Source organism: Haliotis rubra, unplaced genomic scaffold (genome assembly GCF_003918875.1).
Source record: "Haliotis rubra isolate DU_JTF1 unplaced genomic scaffold, ASM391887v1 Scf205, whole genome shotgun sequence".
NCBI classification, from domain to species: domain Eukaryota; kingdom Metazoa; phylum Mollusca; class Gastropoda; order Lepetellida; family Haliotidae; genus Haliotis; species Haliotis rubra.
Genome location: NW_025766059.1, coordinates 245,358 through 263,875, shown reverse-complemented (window position 1 = coordinate 263,875; position 18,518 = coordinate 245,358). Strand labels below are relative to the sequence as shown.

The 18,518-nt window shown below is 36.9% G+C and overlaps 2 protein-coding genes across 2 annotated transcripts; one reads left to right on the top strand and one right to left on the bottom strand.

The window, feature by feature from the left end:
• The first annotated feature begins 67 nt into the window (after positions 1 to 67).
• On the top strand, positions 68 to 9,102 carry LOC124276029. Its single transcript, XM_046711670.1, has 4 exons — positions 68 to 245; positions 3,666 to 3,753; positions 5,718 to 5,888; positions 7,849 to 9,102. Exons 1-4 carry the CDS (start codon positions 197 to 199, stop codon positions 7,868 to 7,870), a joined length of 330 nt encoding a protein of 109 aa, XP_046567626.1. The 5' UTR covers positions 68 to 196; the 3' UTR covers positions 7,871 to 9,102.
• On the bottom strand, positions 7,924 to 18,023 carry LOC124276039 (the record flags this gene model as incomplete). The annotated part of the gene is made up of 4 exons (XM_046711681.1): positions 7,924 to 8,014; positions 16,381 to 16,442; positions 17,418 to 17,642; positions 17,976 to 18,023. Coding segments are annotated over 4 exons (426 nt in total), but the record flags the coding sequence as incomplete, so codon positions are not given.
• Between the last annotated feature and the right edge of the window lie 495 nt (positions 18,024 to 18,518).

Genomic DNA, 18,518 nt, shown 5'->3' with positions numbered 1-18,518 from the left:
TATTCGATCAAGAATTACATTTACCGCCGGTAAGGTTACCCAACTATTTACACAATGTTTCGACCGGACGATGAGGGCGTGGCTTCACATTTCAAGCTGCTCTGTCGCAATAGCTTGACCTACTAAGATATGGGACAACAGATACTACCTGTCGGTTGAGTGTAACTCGGTGGTATGCAGCCGTGTCGTTTCGGCTATGAATTCCCGGCTGATCGTATACACATTTCTCGCTTTAAAAACAGTTTGTGAGTATACAGTAGAATTGTGATTGGTTGTTTGATGCCTCTGTGACGTATATCAGTCATATGACCCATGTGGAGCAAGGACGTGATACGAGTTTTACCGCTGACAAACGTCGGCATACAGCCAACCATACCTGGCACGTTAGACTAAGGCTTAGTCTCTGAATATATATAATTTTGATAGTAACAAACAAGCCCATTTATATTGAAAAGGAGCCCTAGGGAGACCAGAGATTCAGAACCTGAGGAAATCTAGACTTGCTTTATTTAGGGCTTTAGCAGCGCAGAGAGGGCTTGGCAGTAGGAAATTAATGTGGTTCAGGGACTGTGAGACAGACTACTGGCACGTCTAATTGTACAGAAAGCACATTTCCGATCTTAAGGGTTAGGAAATAACGATCGAGGGTAATATACACCAATTGTACAGTGAATGAGTGGATGAAGGGATGAAGGGAAGGAAGGAAGGAATGTTTTTATTTTCTCCAGAGTTGAATCCGAAGATCATGCATAGGCAAATATACTATTCAAACTTTGCTAAGGATCAAATCATGAATTCAACAGAAAACTATGATGTGGGGTCAAATTTGTTTTATATATCTAAGCTTATTGTAAGCATGGATCCTAGGTTTCAGTATGTCACTGCATCTTGTGGATCCCATACCTGCTATTGACAGGTGTTGTGTATTTGTCAATGACTCGTTCCATGATATGCAGAATGGTTGATTGGTGGCATGAAAACCATTTTTTATGGTTACTCACGTACCAGGTGCATAAGGTTAGATTACAGTGGCTGTTTGCCTAAAGAGATGTTACCATAGTATTATTTATCTATTTTTAAATGAATACAATTTCAAATCATAACTATACGTTTCAGTAAAGTTGTGAATTTTTGTGATCCTCATCAAAGTGTGAGTAGTATACATCATTTACAATAAATTAAATTAATTAATTTATACAGAACACCTTTTGCATTACTTCGGTGTGTAGAATGAATGCATGTTATATGCTGGACTGCACTTTATTAACTAACTTACAGCTAGTGTACAATGTGTGAACAGTAGACTGATAATGCATATATGCCCTAAGTAGATGTACATAATATGATGATTCTTTAGATTCCATACGAAGTTACAAAATGACAGAATTGTGTATTCCAATATATAGTCCGTTTTAGTTCAAATGAGAATGATGAATGATTAAATACCTCGAAATTGGGATAAGTCCACAAAACATAAATAAAACACACGGTCCTGAAACCTCTGTACCCAGCAGGATCTGAAATCTTACCTGTTTTGATCGATCATGGAAAAAAGTTGTTAAGAACTATCATGTAATATTGTGCTATTTCACGCTTCACACCGGGGGGTGACAAACGGCTAATGGAATATCACCTGGCTTGCTGGGGTCACCTCATCTGGCTGTGCTGAGCTGCACCTAAATTCGTGCTAATGCGGTTCCACCAGCCGTTTGTCATCCCTCGGTATGAAGCGTGAAAATAGCACAATATTACATGACAGTTTCTTAAACAACTTTTTTACTCGATCGATCATAAAACGTCAGATTTCAGATCCTGTTAGGTACAGAGGTTTCAGGACCATGTGTCATATTCACGTTTTGTGCACTTATCCCTATTTCGAGATATTTAATCATTCATCGTTCTCATTTGAACCCAAACGGACTATATACATCATTTGCATTACTTCGGTGTATAGAATGAATGCATGTGATATGCTGTACTGCACTTAAATAAATAACTTACAGTGTACAATTTGTGAACACTGAAGAGTACATGTATGTGTTCAGTAGATGTACATAAGATGTTTCTTTAGATTTCATACGAAGTGACAAAATGATGTATTATGTATTCCAATGTATCATAATCAATTTTGTCAGTTAAGTCTTGAATATCTGTGCCGAGAAACAATGGCAACATATCATCGTCGACGTCGTCAAGCATATCTAGTTTTAAATATCTATTTTTACATTTACATCACGTGTATTGCTCAGGCAGGCGAAACTATGATTTCTGTCAAACATGAACGATTCACTGTGCAAGATGACATGACAATCATAGTCATAGCAATGACGATTGCAGTGGTAACATTCCTGTGACACTTTTGCTATTGATCCGATTTTGACAAAAAGTTGCATTTGATGTCTTAAATGAGGATGGAGATGCATTATATTACAAAGAACGTGTATTTGTAAATTTGTGTAGATTTAACATCATCGTGAGAGATCTGTTCTCTGTTTCAGTCTTTTTCTCCAAATATTTTGTGCATTCTCCGAAAGATGTCTGATTGCAATTGTCCACTGAATTGATTTGGTTGGGAATTAATAACTATAAATCGATACTCTGAGATAGTGATCCACGTGATATTTTAGCAGCATGTAAATGAAATACACAATGCCATTTTAGAAAGTGGTGAAATGTAACATATGTTATATTTGGGATTACACTTTCTTAGTAAAGTACAGATTCTAGTACTTTTTGGGGTTGAGTCCCATCCCTTTACTAAGAAAGTGTAATCCCAAATATAACATATGTTACATTTTACCACTTTCTAAAATGGCATTGTGTATTTCATAGCTTTCGGCCGTGGGAGCCGTGCCAATTAACACTTATCAGAGGGGTACACAAAGTCCGCAGTCTAGACTACCAGTTGTCCGACTTCCATTTTTGTGGAAGCCGTGGTGGCTGAGCGGTCTAGGCGTCTGACTTTGTGTGCTGGCGATTAGGTGCCTGACTCTGAGGGATTCGAATCCCGGATGGGACTCAACCCCAAAAAGTACTAGAATCTGTACTTTACTAAGAAAGTGTAATCCCAAATATAACATATGTTAGCATGTAAATGGTTGCTGTATTTGCTTGTAGAACGGCTAGTATTGTCAAAAGTCCTGGTAGTAATATGAACACAAAATAGATCTTTTGTTATTGAGTTGCAGTCATTATTACAGAGTCTTCATAATAACTGTAATCTACATTTATCTTTGCAACTATTTATTGAGAGTCGCTGTAAGACACGCATGAAAATGCACATGCATTCTTCACCTTCCTTAAGTATTGACTAAAATGATTTTTAAAGTTAAAGTTTGGTCCCTGTGGTGCGTTCGGTACCAAATTTTAGACATAGCGTGAAATCTCCATACCGTATTCCATCTATTAGACGCCTTAGCGTCAATTAACCTCACGTTAGTCGTTGAAACTGTACCAACTTCCCAGGCACCATCTCCTATAATATTGTTAATACGGTATTACTAGATACACGTAATCAGGATTTAGGTAGGTCACTGTTCGGAATTTTGACTCATGATTGCTAAATGTAGTACCCTTTATTCTATATTTCGGACGATTTCATCGGGAACGCTGTCTTGCGGATGAACGGGGTCTGACTATATTACGAATCACTTTTCTCGTTGCAGCTTATACGTTAGGAGATTGCTCTCTGTCATGCACTCATGGATGCTGTGGTTCCATCAGATACGGACTGCATTGTTGTTTAGACCCAAGGTGGGTACCGGTGCATTCATTGGCGTATCAAAACACTTTATTATGACAACGGCAATGACAATTATTAGACATTAGGAAAAGAATCATAAATTTATTTTAATGTATCTGATATGTTCATGTGAATAAGAACTACACTAGCCGACGTTGTATTCAACAAAATGTAGTGGTTGTCGTTTTTCTATTGCAACAATTAATAAGTTCACATCGTTTTTCAAGCTGAAAGAAGGTTACGCTGTTACTGGAAATTCAAACAATCCCAGTCTTCTTATTTTCACCAAAATAGAGAAGCAGTAACAAATGAACCAGTGGGGGTCTACACGGCTAAAGAATAAAGAAGTAAGTAGTTCCGTAGCTTTCAAAGAATAGATAGGATAAAAGAATACTTTAAATTAAGGAATAAAATTCTGGTGCTGTTTCTGTGACGGTGGTCAGGGAACACTTTATCCACTGGGGTACCAATACCCATCCACAAGAACATTCGTTTAAACCTGTGAACATCGGTTTAGAATTGGTCCTCAGCAACCCATGCGTTTCGTAAGACTACAGGTTGTTCAGCTGAGGCGAGGTTTCTTGAAATTGGTGTAAACGAGTGGACTGATTGCTGTGCCCATGTTGAAAAATTGGAAAGCGACTACTGGGACAGAAATATTGCAGTTGAACATGAAATAGAAAAAGTGATAATTGAACTGGGTGGAGAGAGTGATAGCGAGAGTGAATCGGATTCTGAAAGTAACTGACTTTACGTTGTAAAGTTAGTAAACCAAACTAAATAGCATATGACTGTAAAAACAATTAAATTAAAACATGAAATGATTGTTTTTTCAGAAGTGTTGTTTTCCGGGACACGTTCTGTAACGAAGCCATGTATGCATGTTTCGCACGAACGCAACAATAACAACATTCTCTGCTCCCCTATTTAATGAAGTTAACTCGACCAGCCGTTTGTGCCATTTGACCTCCTGGGTCATGCATATGTAGAGTAGCTCAGGTCAAGCTGAACAACCTGTAACCCTATCGGGAGGTCAGACTCACTGACTTAGTTGACACCTGTCATCGTATCCCAATAGCGTAGATCGATGACCATGCTGTTGACCACTGGATTATCTGGTCAGACTCAATTGTTTACAGACCGCCACCATATAGCTGGAATATTGATGCGTGCGGCGTTAAACAACAAACAAATAAATAAACAAACAAACAGACATACATGCGTTTGAATGATCTTATGACTGTCTATGAATAAACAGTCATGATTCATGGCTGATTAGTTCTCTTGTCATTACTTTGCCGCCATTGTAACTTCACGGGAGGTGTAGTAGCCTTGTGATTGAAGCCTCCGCTCGTCACTCCGAAGACCCGGGTTCGATTCCCCACATGGGTACAATGTGTGAAGCCCATTCCTGACTATGTACAACTCTACAATGGTAATTGCCTATCAAACTATTTTCTAGAATAGTGTTACAATGACAGTGGGGTTTCATTTATGTTAAATAAGTTAATTACAGATCATTCATTGTAACTACAACTGCTGCGTGTGAAACCCTGTTGTTCCTTTACACTAAAATTGTGAACGTCCACGGTAGTGGTTACAAATGCGTTCGGATTATCCAGGTTTCAAAGTATTTTTGTTTCCACATTTGTTGATTTATGCATGCTACAAGAGAAAATATATGTACAAGAGTCATTGGTTCATATATCTCCTAAAATATCGGGTGGTGGGGTAGCCTAGTGGATAAAGCGTTCGCTCGTTACGCCGAAGACCCGGGTTCGAATCCCCGCATGGGTACAATATGTGAAGCCCATTTCTGGTATCCCCCGCCGTGATATTACTGGAATATTGCTAAAAGCGGTGTAAAACCATACTCACTCACTCATTGTAAGTTCATGTTGTCCGAAGCACTTTTCATCACATATTACTACACGGGGTTTCTAGGTCATGGTCGAACTTTGTGTTTTTGCTTCAGTATATCCGTTAGTTATCCACCCGGAATAATCGCTGCGATCGTCTGCGCTGTCCTCTTCCCCATCATCCTGGTATTTGGAATTGCTTGCTGCCGTGTCTATTGTTGCGGGTCCTCGCCAAAGAAACATCATCACATGATACACAGGAGACCCCCTAGCGGTGATAAACACAGGTATGTCACTTCAATATTACTTTCACAGGTAATGCACCGGAAAAACCACATGGTCAAGTTTCTCATTACGTGTTTTTAAATAATCAGGTATAAGTTGGAATATCAACTTAGTTTTTTTTGTATTCCCAGTTCCCAAACACTCCAGCCTTTGGACATTGTCTACTACCAAATTGCTTCAAACCATCGAAACCTTCAGAATCAAGGAAAACACAGATCCGCTGAGGTCATGGATCAGAAAAAGCTACAAATGTTTAATAGGAGCCACATTTGGCATTAATTAAAAACAGTAACAGTCACCAGCGGTACAGATAAGCTGCATAAATTACACAAATATTTATGTGAGTGAGTGAGTATAATTTTACGCCGCACTCAGCAATATTCCCGCTCTATGGCGGCGGTCCGTAAATAATCGAGTCTGGACCAGACAATCCAAATATTTATGTGAAAACTCAGTTCCTATGAAGCCTATTGCGTACAAGTACGCTTGAAAATGCTCAATAAATTTGATCTTACATGCGTACACACACAAATGTCAAATCGTAGCTTGTGTACCGGTGGATAAATAAAATAACTTAGGTATACTGAGAGGTTCTATTTCAGCAAATGAACTTGGCAAATTGCAGTCTTTCTTATTTTATTATATTTTTACAGTTAATGGCAAAATACCCAATTGAGTTTGAGTGAGGTGGGTACAATTTGTTTGGTTACTCAAAGGAAAGTTAGGATACCCAATTGAGATGAACATAAGCGAGTACATAACTCAATGACCCAAAATGTTATCTGTAGCTCTGTCAGTCGGATCCGTATTTTGTTGTTTTGGCCTGTCAAAAAATGGCTAAGACTTTCATATACTGTGGCTAAAGCGAGTTTATTATACTCAGTTTGTAAAGGATGTAATCCCATAGTAGTGAAAACACGGGATGTGTTAGTGAAAAAGGTTACGAATTTAAGCGTTCATATTGTTTTTAACATGCACGTGTTGCTGCAACATTTTGTCTAAGCTGTTTTAGTGTGCATTGGATTTGTTTTATGTGTAGCTTCCATGTTGATGCCTCGCATTCAAATATTCTTTTTTGTGTTTCTGATTACCAAACTTGTGGTGATTTAGAGACAATGCAGGATCGGCACACTCACGATGCTATCTGGGCATTGAATGTACTTGGAAGGAGGCTGTCCAGAGAAACTAAATTCTAAACTGATTACGATGTGTCCTCCTCTGAACTACACGCCAAAATCCGTCAAACAATATGCTCACTGACTTGTTGGAACGGCCAATGCATTTAATCTCATTATATAATTCAAAAACATAATGCATTATATTTCTTTTGGGGATTTTTTTTCTACTGTGAAGACTTGTCATTTCAGATCTGAGCTGTATATAGGCTCAGCACAAAGAGGGTATTATTATACTAACATTTGTATAGCGCCAATATCTAGCTCAGCTGCTCAAAGGCGCTTTGATTTTCTCTCGATCATTGGATGTCAAACTCAAATGGCACGTAGTATTACTAGTGTACTGTACACTAGGGTTTGTAACACTGAAAGGATCTGCACACAGTTTTGACTCCAAGGTTTTACACGAAAGAAGCTATTTGTTTTTAAGACAGGTGTTCACCTTTCAAGTGAGTGAGTGATTGAGTGAATGAGTGAGTTAAGATTTACAGAACGGTAAAATAACAGAATATCACAGATATGAATATAAAACTTGTAAACCTAAAACAGTTTAACTACAGAGGACGATATAAAATAAAAACAGGCTGTAGATCGCCGACAACTGAAGGCAGATGACCATAGATGGGGACTTACAATGCCTTTGCTACCTGCATCACCTCTCTACACGGCGTTATTTTTATTGCATTGATGTGTTGTCTATAGCGCCACAATGGAGTGCAACTTTTAAAAACACTTCACTAGTTTGGCCCTGTTTCGGCCCTATAATGATTACCAAATTCTGATTCAGGTTCTTCAATCGAAACAGATGACCTAGGCTATCCAATTAGGCCGCATTTAGGAGCAAGACAATTCCGTCCTCCTTCTACAGCTTCTTCAGCGTATTCTCCACCCATCGACGACTCCTCAACGATATCAACGTCAGCATTTCAGCCTCTGTCTGCTCCGCCACCATCCTTCGATGAGTGCACAGCAACGGATACAACAATACATAAAGCAGGACCGATGATAACAACAGTGTAATTACTGGAACAAACATGCGGAGTCGGACTTTCGTCCCATGCCACGCCACACTGACCACCAAAAGACATTGGAATTCGACCTGTTTATGTTACCAACATTTGGAAATATGGTATTTGGGTGGGATAAAACATAATTATATTATCAGTGGGTGGGAAAGTTTTTGACGGGTGCCTTTTTCCAGTGTATGTAGTACGGGTATTCAATACACGCATTATGTCATCTTAGTGATGTTGTAACAGGCGACAGAAGGGAGTGGGTCGTCGTCATCACTGACTTGCTTGATTCCATGTTAGCGTGGAACAAAAACATATTGTTAATCATCATTGACTGACTGATTCAGGCTCGATTTTTACTTAGCGTTCAAACGATATTGGGGAGGAATTTCACTATTTGTGTATTTGCCCTACCTTGGTCCTTGAAAGGAAGAAATATATCAACATCTGTTACTGTAAAACACCGAATATGCAAAAAATGAACCAGCTTTGTCACTGTAATAAACTAGGAACAATTAGGAAATTAGCAATATTTTGCAAAATAATAATGTCTCAATATAAGAAACACCGAAACAAGATAAACGCATGAGTGTAACACCGTTAACCTAACTGGTTAAATGCATGTACAGACATACATGTAGTTTATTCTTGTAACCAATCGAAATGTATATGTTACCAATCTGTGTACCATACACGCATGTAACATATATGTGTTGCACGTAATGATGTAAACATGTACCTCTAATGCCGCAGAACTCGGCCGAAGTGTAAATAAATTTCAGTTTAGGTCAGCTGAAATATCTGTGAACGCCATTGTAAAAACAAACAATCGAATCATAACTGATATAAAATCAGTCTGGATCATCCCCGAGATAGATAGTTCGTCTCGGCCATGGCATTTCCTTCCTTGCTCATTATTAATGATAAGTGCTTCTGAGCCCATGGTGACATCATATTGTGTTTTGTTATTATATAATAAACGTATTACATTGTTCTAATGTATATTGGTATGCATGATGTGTATATATGATGTATTGTGTTATGTATGTACAAGTACAATGTATATATGATGTATTGTGTTATGTATGTACACGTACAATGTATATATGATGTAATGCGTTATGTATTTACACATATCTAATGTATATATGATGTATTGTGTCTAATGAATATATAATATATTGTGTAATGTATGTACAAGTACAATGTATATATAATATATTGTGTTATGTATGTACGGTACACATGTATATATAATATATTGGGTTATGTATGTACGGTACAATGTGTATATGATGTATTGTGTCATGTATGTACAAGTACAATGTATATATAATATATTGTGTTATGTATGTACAAGTACAATGTAAATATGATGTATTTTGTTATGTAAGTACAGGTATAATGTATATAAAATATATTGTGTTATGTATGTACAAGCAGTGTCGGAAATAGCCACTAGCCCGCTAGCCCGTAAGTGGTAAGATTCCAGTCGGACCAGTAAATCTCCACAGTCACTGGCCCGACTAGCTAGTGAATTTTCATGTGGTCATTTTGTACATGTACAATGTATATATGATGTATTGTGTTATGTATGTACAGGTATAATGTATATATGATGTATTGAGTTATGTATGTACAGGTACAATGTATATATGATGTATTGTGTTATGTATGTACAGGTATAATGTATATATGATGTATTGTGTATATATGATGTATTGTACTATGTATGTACAGGTATAATGTATATATGATGTATTGTGTATGCTGTACGGGTCATTGTAATATGTTATTTATGTCCATGGCATATACGATGTATTGTGTCATAAATGTATGTAGCTAGCATGATGTATTATGTTATGCTTATTTCAGCCATCATAATGTATTATGTCAAGCATGCTGAGGATCGAATCATTATCTTGTAGCTCTCAGGGCAGCTGCTCTATTTACTAATTAATGGTCAAGACCAGATTCCGTAAGGCTGTTTGACGTATAAGCATATTGTCCGTGCAGTGAAAGTAAACATGTGATCATCCCACACGTTCACACCCAAGCTATAGATGTGACTGCTAGGTTCAGCGATGTTCAAATGGACAAATAATGCTACATTGATATAATAATCAGGCCGAATATTCAGCATAAAGTATCTACTGAAACAGTGTCCATAGGACAGCAAACAAATGTGATGAGAATGGTATGAATGGAGGAGCTTCACGGGTGCCACGAACAGCTCATTTACCGCAAAATGTAACTGTTGTCTACTGAGTCAACCAGCAATACCCTTGCGATAAGTCGATGACATGTGCGCAATAGAGACTATACAGACAATCCCGTGATTTATATCATGAGCAATGATCCATGTCGGCGTGCTATGCTATCATCCAATTTGGTCATCAAATTCAGGAAGTGAGTTTAAATTTACGTCGCACTCCGCAATATTCCAGCTATATGGCGGCTGTCTGTTAGTAAACGTGTCTGGTCTAGACAAACCAGTGTTCAACAGCATGAGCATCGATCTATGCAACTGGGATACAATGACATGTGTCAACCATTTCAGCGAGCCTGACCCCCCGATCCCGCCAGTCGCAACAAGTATAGGTTACTGAAAATCAATTCTGACCCGGATCTTCTCGGGTCTAATTCAGGAAAACTTGCTGGAACTGAATTTAGTGACGACAGTGTTCTTAGTCCTCATTTGTGAATGATTTCAATAACAATATTACATATTCATGTTGTGCTATACTAGACATGGGTGCTACACAATGCGCTCTTGTAGGGAACTGAAAAGAGGGTGTGAAGGCCGAATTCATTAACTACAACTAACCCGCCGCCCCTGGTGATTGTGAAATATATGTTGTAATAACAGGTTTAAAGCTAAAAGGGTGACCAGGAAAACGCTTTATATGTACATATATGGATAGATATGAGGATGCCATTGATGACGACATGAATAACGTTTTTGTCATTACTACATGCAACATGAATGTTATCAACGTCTACCACCAAAGAGGGTAAGGTACGTCACGTCACACGGTTCCGGTTCACGTAACAGGTACAGTTGCGTGAAGTTCGCACTGACGAACCACATCAGGATGGGTTCACTTACTGGATCTGGATGTGTCTTTCTTGCACTGGTCACTGTTGGTGAGTACATACAAACATGGACATTATGATTTTACGAGACTCGTATGTTTTAACTAAAGACATAAAAACAGGTATGCCATAACCCCGCAACATACTTAATTGGATATGCAAATAAGATATAAAGTGGGACTTTCTTCGCCGGTCCTCGTGGTTCGATTCAAAAGCTAAAATAACAGTGAAATATACCAGAGACATAATCAATTAACACAGAATTGGTGTTGCTACCTGTATTTAAGTTTCCATTATTCCGCAAAACTATGTTTAAGAATGTTTTTCAAATCAATCGAAGAACTCAGGGAATGAATATGCCAAAACGAGTTGACTGGTTGTGTATTTTGGTTCACGCGGCAATAGAAAACATGTAGCACGACGCACAATTTCTCATTTACTCCTTAAAAGGGAAACTATAAAACAAGTGAAAATGATGAATGGAATTCATCACTCATGGATATGGGAAACATCGTCCCTCGACATGTTATAGTTACATTTGCCCTGCTTAATGCTCTGCAAATACCTATTACCTAAGGCTCGGTTCAGACAGAAAGACAGACAATTTGTATTCACGTATTCAAGGCCATGGCCCATATTACAGTATTCTGTGTAAGTGTTTTGATGCTGGTCTTACATTACAGGTAACTTTTCGGTGTTGTTACGTGATAATCTAAGAAGCTCTCATAAAACTACAATAGAGACGTTATATCAAATTATCAAACAATATTTCAGTTCATATGCTGAAAATCTAATCATAATTTGAAGTATTTCTTATCTTAAGAACTTTATGTAATAACTTTGCTAAACATAACAATACATTTATGTCACTACTCGACATGATTCTGACAAAAGTGTCCATAGAAGGGCTATTTCTTATGCTTGGATGCAAACACTCTATTCTTACAGCTTCATAGCGTTGACTCGCTTCATATTTCCCATATTAAAAAAACACTCGAGGTGAAAGCTATGTATATGTCAAATTGGTGTATCACAACACAATTCCTTTTAACGTAAGTGGTTTCCTACATAATATTTTAATTCCGTATTTAAGGAAAATACCCTTTCAGGCAGACCTTTTAGCAGATATTTTACAGTATACGAGTAACTAATGCATTACCGTAGAAACTAATTGCGAACTTCAAGTATTACTAGTATATTCCGATTCAGTGTTCAATCAAAAAAGCTGCTAACTGTTCATATGACTGTCTATCAACCAACAATTCCATAGAATGTATTATACAAGTTAGCTTATGTTATTTTAGACCGCAGACAGCATAGCGGTTCATCAGTACGGCATGGTGTTCTATAGTCTAATATAGATGCGTTTCCTTTTGAAGCACATGGCTATGAAACCTGCATCGTCGACCACAGTTTTCGGAGCTGCGAGTATGGGTGCTGTGGAAGTGGTTTCGACCGGTATTGTTGTAACGAGTGAGTTATTTCGTGTGTGAATTTGGCAATTTTTACTGCTCGTTGAATATGCGTGGCTTACATTTATCAAACTGAATATAGATTGAATGTGATTTGCCTGCCATCATGCCGAATACTATCCTTTTGTCAACTTGCAACTGAGGAAATATATATTTCTCAGGGAGGATAAGTCTTGTGCAAGTTTAAGTACGGTACCTTGTGTATCATACTCGCGTACTTGTGTTCAATACAAGTCAACTATTATAATACACTCACGTGTTTAACATTGTCTCGAAAGTAATGGGGTGGTGGGGTAGCCTTGTGGTTAAAGCGGTCGCCCATCACGCCGAAGATCCGAGTTCGATTATCCACGAGCTAAGAGCTGCGTAAAACCATTTTTACTCACTCACATGAAAGTAAGGTTAAGTTCAGTTTTGGCAGTCAATTCAAACTTGACACTTTGTGACCTACGCTAAAACGTATTTCATCTGCTAAGTTTTCCTATAAGCAGGAAATATAATAAACATCTTGGGGTTCCCATCCCCCTCTTGTACTGGATTCCAAAACTACATACAAATCCGTACAAGTAGAGATAATAATATTGTTGGTTCCAGCAAATCTACCACCAAATCCCTGTCTCAATGATCAACCGTAATCCTGAATACTATAAAGGAAGGACTTTCTCGATATTCACAGAAAGTTTTTTGGACAAGCGGAATTGATACCAAGTGGATTCTCATAAACTCAAAGGATTTGTTTACATGTTTACAATCTCAGAAACGGACCGAGTTCCGTTCTGTCAAAACATTTGCTTTTTTCAACATTGTATACCACTATCCCCCATGACAAACATAAGGAATGAACTTCATTCCTTGTTCCATTGGGCATTTGTAAACAAAGGTGGTGAACAAAGACATACCTACATATCTATCTTCAGAGGTTCAGGAGAATTTGTCAAAAATGAAAGCAAATATCATTTGAAGTTTACCGAGAAAACAATATGTGAAATGCTGGACTTTCTCATTGATAATATCTTTGTGAAATTATGGGGTAAAACATTTTGCCAAGACGTAGGCATCCCTATGGGCACCAATTGTGCTCCAATCCTTGCGGATCTGTTTCTTAATGCATATGAATCAGAATTTCTGCATGGATTGGCAAAATCCAAACAGAGTAATTTCGCCAAGAAGTTTAACTTAAGCATCCGTGATCTAGTATCATTCAATAACGATCATCAAATATCCAATTGCCTTCCAATGATTTACCCACCATAACCTGAAATTAAGGAGACATGTGAGACCGCCTCAACTGTTTCATAGTTAGATCTATGCATAAAGATTCAGAGTGACAAAAACTCTCCATAAGGCTGTATGACAAAAGGGATGATTTCAACTTTCCAATAGTCAACTTCCCTTTCATGTCGAGCAATATTCCTACATTCCAGCCTTTGGTGTTACATTTCACAACTTTTGAGATCCAATCGAGCGTGCACTTTTTACCAGGATTTCAAATAGCGTCATACCGATCTTGCTCAGGGCCCGGTTGTTCAAAGCACCGTTAATTTAACGTACCGTTAAACACAAACGACCCGTTAAATAGCTAACGAAAAGTTAGTTAACACTACGTTAAATTTGGTTGCTAGAAGATAATTTTAACAGGCCGTTAACTAATGGTATGATTAGAGGTTAACAGCCTGTTAAGGACCTAACCATTACCCACAATTCCTTGCTCACTGTCCCATGATTCCCTGTCAAAATGGCATCGCTGTCAAAAAGAACCTGAAATGATCAGCTCAGTAACATCTGACTGTAAGAAAAGAAAAAGAAGAAAACATTTCATCACCGATGAAGAAAATGTAATTCAGTCAATGTATCAAGAAAATGCTGAAATTTTAAGTAAAAAGTTCAGCAATGAGGTTACAAATAGGGCCAAGGCTGCCATCTGGCAACAAATAATTCTACTTCATTAAAGACAATAGAAAAATTTCTGAATTCCTTAGGTTTTCTTTGTGGTCTAATGTTCATGAATGCTGCATTACGCTGGACAATAAACGCCATGTTGTCACCATGCAGCTAGGTCTAGAACTAATGCTAATGGTAACGTTAGTGAGCTAATGTACCCCCTCCCCTTACGTTAAGTTAACGTGGTCTTAACGGGCCGTTAAAAGTTAACGGAGCTTTGAGCAACAGGCTTTCGCTCTCTTAACCTTAACGGTCCGTTAAAATTGAACAGGCTTTTGAACAACCGGCCCCAGAAGTTGTTTGGTCAAGGTTACAACATTCAAAGTCTCAGTAAAGCTTTCGAGGCGATTTATGGTAGACATGTGGAGGACATTTCCAAAATTGATGTATCCCTACCAGTGACAAAAACGATGCCCGATGCAATTCTCTATCTTGATCTATACCATACGTTCCCGACTTATTTCAGCTGAACAACTGACTAGATTTTGCATATCGTAATGACGGGTGCCACCGGTGGGCCAGTATACGTTCATCTTTTCGAGAACACCTGGTATCATCACTATTTCATAGTGATTCATAAACACCTGCTCTGTCTTCGTATCACATGCAGACACTCACTGGATTGTCTGTCCCAGACTTGATTTGTTTACAAACAACATCTTAAAGCTGTAAAACTGCTGAAACAAATAAATATTCGTGATATAGTCACAATTATACAACTGACTATGCTTTTAACAGATATTTCTGATGGATGTGGAAAGGGTTTTGTCGTTATTATTCTAAACTCAGTGAACACGAAGGAACTTGACTTGCTGTGCTTAACTGTTGAACCAGGTCTCACTACCTTAAATTCAGTAGGTTTCATGGTACAATTGTTCAACATTGCTCCGTCAACATTGTAGATAGATACTTTTCTCCTAAAAATCACAGATGTGAAATATGAACAAAGTACTTAATGAGGTAACATTAATATCACTGAAATGCATTTAATATTATCTGTTTCTTTTACAGAAACTCTATTCGCCTCTCCCTTCCAATTCCTGTGATAATAAGCATCACATTTGCATGTTTAATAATATGCTTCATCGTAACTTGCTGGTGCTGTGCGTGCTGTTGCAACGAGGCATCACGTGGCCAACGTGGACAGGCGATTGATAGTAACAATCAGATGCCTATGGTTGTAATGGGTATGTTCCAGCTTCATTGTACGTTTAACGTGTAGATTTGTATCAAAAGTATTGACTTGTACAGAAAGTATAGACTTGTATAGAAAGGTATAGAGTTGTATAGAAAGTAAAGAGTTGTATAGAAAGTATAGATTTGTACAGAAAGTATAGATTTGTATAGAAAGTATAGACTGGTGTAGAAAGTATAGATTTGTATAGAAAGTATAGACTTGTATAGAAAGTATAGATTTGTATAGAAAGTATAGATTTGTATAGAAAGTATAGATTTGTATAGAAAGTATAGACTGGTGTAGAAAGTACAGACTTGTATAGAAAGTATAGACTTGTATAGAAAGGTATAGAGTTGTATAGAAAGGTATAGAGTTGTATAGAAAGTATAGACTTGTATAGAAAGTATAGACATGTATGGAAAGTACAGACTTGTGTAGAAAGTACAAATTTGTATAGAAAGTATAGACTTGTATAGAAAGTATAGATTTGTATAGAAAGTATAGACTGGTGTAGAAAGTATAGATTTGTATAAAAAGAACAGACTTTTATAGAACGTATAGATTTGTATAGAAAGTATAGACTGGTGTAGAAAGTATAGACTGGTATAGAAAGTATTGACTTGTGTAGAAAGTATAGATTTGTATAGAAAGTATAGACTGGTGTAGAAAGTATAGATTTGTATAGAGAAAGTATAGACTGGTGTAGAAAGTATAGATTTGTATAGAAAGTATAGACTGGTGTAGAAAGTATAGATTTGTATAGAACAGTATAGACTGGTGTAGAAAGTATAGACTGGTATAGAAAGTATAGATTTGTATAGAAAGTATAGACTGGTGTAGAAAGTATAGACTTTGTATAGAAAGTATAGACTTGTATAGAAAGTATAGACTTGTATAGAAAGTATAGACTTGTATAGAAAGTATAGACTTGTATAGAAAGTACAGACTTGTGTAGAAAGTATAGATTTGTATAGAAAGTATAGATTTGTATAGAAAGTATAGACTAGTGTAGAGAGTAGAAAGTATAGACTTGTATAGAAAGTATAGACTGGTATAGAAAGTAAAGTAGACTGGTGTATAGAAAGTATAGACTGGTATAGAAAGTTTAGATTTGTATAGAAAGTATAGACTGGTATAGAAATTATAGACTGGTGTAGAAAGTATAGATTTGTATAGACTGGTGTAGATAGTATAGATTTGTATAGACTGGTGTAGATGGTATAGATTTGTATAGAAAGTATAGACTGGTATAGAAAGTATAGACTGGTGTAGAAAGTATAGACTGGTATAGAAAGTATAGATTTGTATAGAAAGTATAGACTGGTATAGATTTGTATAGAAAGTATAGACTGGTATAGAAAGTATAGATTGACTGGTGTATAGAAAGTATAGACTGGTTGTAGAGAAAGTATAGATTTGTATAGACTGGTGTAGATAGTATAGATTTGTATAGAAAAAGTATAGACTGGTATAGAAATTATAGACTGGTGTAGAAAGTATAGACTGGTGTAGAAAGTATAGATTTGTATATGAACTGGTTTAGAAAGTATAGATTTGTATAGAAATTATAGATTGTATAGAAAGTATAGACTGGTAAAAAAGTATTAGATTTGTATAGAAAGTATAGACTGGTGTAGAAAATATAGAAAGTATAGACTGGTGTAGAAAGTATAGACTGGTATAGAAAGTATAGATTGGTATAGTATAGACTGGTGTAGAAAGTATAGACTGGTATAGAAAGTATAGACTGGTATAGAAAGTATAGACTGGTGTAGAAAGTATAGACTGGTGTAGAAAGTATAGATTTGTATAGACTGGTGTAGATAGTATAGATTTTGTATAGACTGGTGTAGAAAGTATAGATTTGTATAGAAAGTATAGACTGGTGTAGAAAGTATAGATTTGTATAGAAAGTATAGACTGGTGTAGAAAGTATAGACTGGTGTAGAAAGTATAGACTGGTAAAGAAAGTATAGACTGGTATAGAAATTATAGATTTGTATAGAAAGTATAGACTGGTAAAGAAATTATAGATTTGTATAGAAAGTATAGACTGGTGTAGAAAATATAGACTGGTAAAGAAAGTATAGACTGGTGTAGAAAGTATAGACTGGTATAGAAATTATAGATTTGTATAGAAAGTATAGACTGGTGTAGAAAGTATAGATTTGTATAGAAAGTATAGACTGGTGTAGAAAGTATAGACTTGTGTAGAAAGTATAGATTTGTATAGAAAGTATAGATTTGTATAGAAAGTATAGACTGGTATAGAAAGTATAGATTTGTATAGAAAGTATAGACTGGTGTAGAAAGTATAGATTTGTATAGAAAGTTGTGTATATGGACTGGTATTTGTATAGAAAGTATAGATTTGTATAGAAAGAAGAAAGTATAGATTTGTATAGAAAGTATAGATACACTGATGTGTTGCCAAATATGATGAATGAATACAATATCGATAGTTTCTGTTTCTTTCTTTGCATTAAAAAATTTCTAAGGGAATGTAGTTGAGAACATTAATCCTATTAGTTCGTGTCAGCATAAAACGTCTGATAACATGTATAAAGTACTTCCCGGTAGCTGGCTGTTAGTTTCAGGGTACATTGTGTGGATGTTATCACTGTCCTCACCCGACACACACCGAGATCATGCAGATCAATAGATCATGTAAATCACACACATCACGTCAGGCACATGTAGGAATTTCAAAAAAAGAAGTAAATCACGTAAAACATGAAGGACAGGTGCTACCTCCACC

What these genes read in the sequence shown, in the direction of transcription:
- LOC124276029 (XM_046711670.1), top strand. Translation starts at nt 197, where the DNA reads ATGAATTCCCGGCTGATCGTATACACATTTCTCGCTTTAAAAACAGTT. An exon ending in TCTCGCTTTAAAAACAGTTT is followed by an intron (nt 246 to 3,665) that starts GTGAGTATACAG and finishes TTCTCGTTGCAG; the next exon opens with CTTATACGTTAGGAGATTGC. An exon ending in CATTGTTGTTTAGACCCAAG is followed by an intron (nt 3,754 to 5,717) that starts GTGGGTACCGGT and finishes TTTTTGCTTCAG; the next exon opens with TATATCCGTTAGTTATCCAC.